The following is a 2,235-nucleotide window of genomic DNA, read 5'->3' as shown; positions in this document are numbered from 1 at the left end:
GGCTACCGTGCACTGGGTGTTGGCTGGCCATGCCTGGGTATGAGCTGGGCTCTCTCTCAGGGGACATCTCCTTGGCCACAGGGTCATGGTTGCCCCCTTGCCTCGCTCCAGTCTCAGCTTCCCCATGCAGCGGTAACTCCCCATCTCTCCCCCACCCCAGATATAAATGAGTGCCTGCAGTTTCCCCCACCGTGTGCCTTTGAGTGCCGTAACCTGCGAGGATCCTACAAATGCCTGTGCCCGCCCGGCAGGACCCTGCTGCCAGGTGGACAGTGTGGCACAGCAGGGACAGATGGAGGGAAGACACCCCAGGGCACTCTCCTGCGCTGGCTGGGGCCAAGCAGCCACCCACGGGGACGGTCCTTCTACACCCAACTCGCTCTGCGCCGCGTGGCGAAGGATGCAGGGATGGGTTCCCATGGCCTCTTCTGCCCCATGGGCTACATCAAGAGGAATGGCACCTGCACCGGTGAGTGTGCATCAGGGAAGAGGGTTGCAGGGGGTTTGAAGGCCACTTTGTCCCAAAAAGGTGCCCATTGCTGCCCTGCCACCCACTTTGTGGTGTCAGGGACTCCCTGGGCTTGGCTGTGCTGGGAAGGAGAGGGGACAGCCAGGCTGCCCCAGGGCAGTGAGCACTGGAGGGGACTGATGCTTCCCTCCTTGCCTTCACCCCTCTCACCCTACAGACCTCGATGAGTGCCAGACTCTGAACCAGTGCCAGCACAAGTGCAGGAACAGCCTGGGGCGCTACCACTGCCTCTGCCCCAGGCCTCTGCCCCACTGGCTATCGGCTGCTGCCCAATGGAAAAACCTGCCATGGTTAGTAGGGAGTGCCAGGAGGATACCCAGTCCCCACAGTGCCCTTGGTGTCATCCTTTTGGTCTGCAAGTTTTTCTCCTTCCAGCAACGTGTTGTTTCCAGGCTCAGCACCCTGTTGAGCCTGGGTGCCGTTGTCTCACTGTCTCAGTGTCTGAGAGCCTGGGCAGGGGTGGGAAGGTGTGGGGGGCAGGGTTTGAACCCCTCTCTCATCCATGGGTACCCCAGCACTCTCAGACCTGTTCCCTCTCTGCTTGCAGACATAGATGAGTGCACAGAGGGCACAATCCAGTGTGGCTCGAGCCAGATGTGCTTCAACACCCGCGGAGGTGCCCAGTGTGTGGATGTACCATGCCCAGCTGGGTACCGGAGAGGCCCCAGCCCTGGGTGAGTCACGCTGTGGGGTTGGGGGTGCCCATCCCAAATTCCTTGTGGCACCATGAACCCTGGTGTCCCGGCCTCTCCTGACTCCCACGACATCCCACATCCCTCCATCTCTCGTGCAGGGTGTGTGTGGGTCACTGCAGCCCGTTCTGTGGCCCAGCTGGGCCCCCCACGCTGCAGTACCAGCTGCTCACCCTGCCCCTTGGCATCGCTGCCCACCGGGACGTGGTGCACCTCACCCCGGGCACTGCTCTCCGCCACCGCCCTGTCTTCACACTGCAGGAGCAGGACCCTGGCAGCCCCTTCACCCTCCGCACCCAGCAGGGCCGTGGCATCATCTCCACCCTGCGCCCGCTGCGGGATCCTGGCACCCACCGCCTCAAGGTGCAGGCGCTGGTTCCAGGCGGGCAGCGAGCACCCAGCATCTTCCTCCTCCTCATCTCTGTCTCTCCCTACCCCTACTGACACAGCCCAGGGACAGGAGGGGATGTAGGGTCGTGTCTTCTCCTGTCCCTCCCCACTGCAGCGGTGGGGCACATGCTCAGGGAATGCTGAGCTTGCACCTATCTTCTCCCTCCCCAGACATCCCTACACTCCTCACCCGTGTTCTCTTTGCCCAGGGCTGGTTCCTGACTCAGCAGGGGAGGGGATAAGATGTCCCACCAGCCTCTTGCAATCAGGTTCCAGAGTAAACACAGCTCTGGGTGGCCTTGCCCACAATCAGTCCCCAGATGTGGGGGTGGGAGGATGGACTGGGTGATGGTGGCCAGCTGGGGTGCAGGGAGGGATCCCCCAGGCTGGGGAGGGCATGTGGTACCCTGGCATTAACCATGTATTAAATTGAAATAGTCTTTTTTTTATTTTCAATCCACTTGATTTCTGTGCACACTTATTTGTTCCTGGGGCTTTGGACACCTCCCTGCTTGGCCTTGGAGCACAGAAGGGAGATTGTCTGGATGTGGCAATGCTGGAGGGCCAATGTCCAGCCTTGAAGGTCCAATCCTGCTTCAGCATCAGGTCCCTTGGTCAGCAGGA

At 61.0% G+C, this 2,235-nt stretch overlaps 1 protein-coding gene across 1 annotated transcript in view; it reads left to right on the top strand.

Moving 5' to 3' along the window:
- The window catches only part of LOC103808309 (hemicentin-2-like), a gene marked incomplete at its 5' end in the record, with an annotated part of 33,711 nt that extends 32,046 nt beyond the window's left edge, over positions 1-1,665 (top strand). The window contains 5 exon segments of the mRNA XM_009081087.1: positions 161-469; positions 687-769; positions 771-819; positions 1,077-1,203; positions 1,323-1,665. Of these exon segments, the coding sequence (XP_009079335.1) occupies positions 161-469; positions 687-769; positions 771-819; positions 1,077-1,203; positions 1,323-1,665 (911 nt within the window).
- Between the last annotated feature and the right edge of the window lie 570 nt (positions 1,666-2,235).

This window comes from Acanthisitta chloris, unplaced genomic scaffold, assembly GCF_000695815.1.
Source record: "Acanthisitta chloris isolate BGI_N310 unplaced genomic scaffold, ASM69581v1 scaffold7428, whole genome shotgun sequence".
NCBI lineage: Eukaryota > Metazoa > Chordata > Aves > Passeriformes > Acanthisittidae > Acanthisitta > Acanthisitta chloris.
Note: the sequence above shows the minus strand (reverse complement) of the source record. Positions and strands in the feature narration are given on the sequence as shown.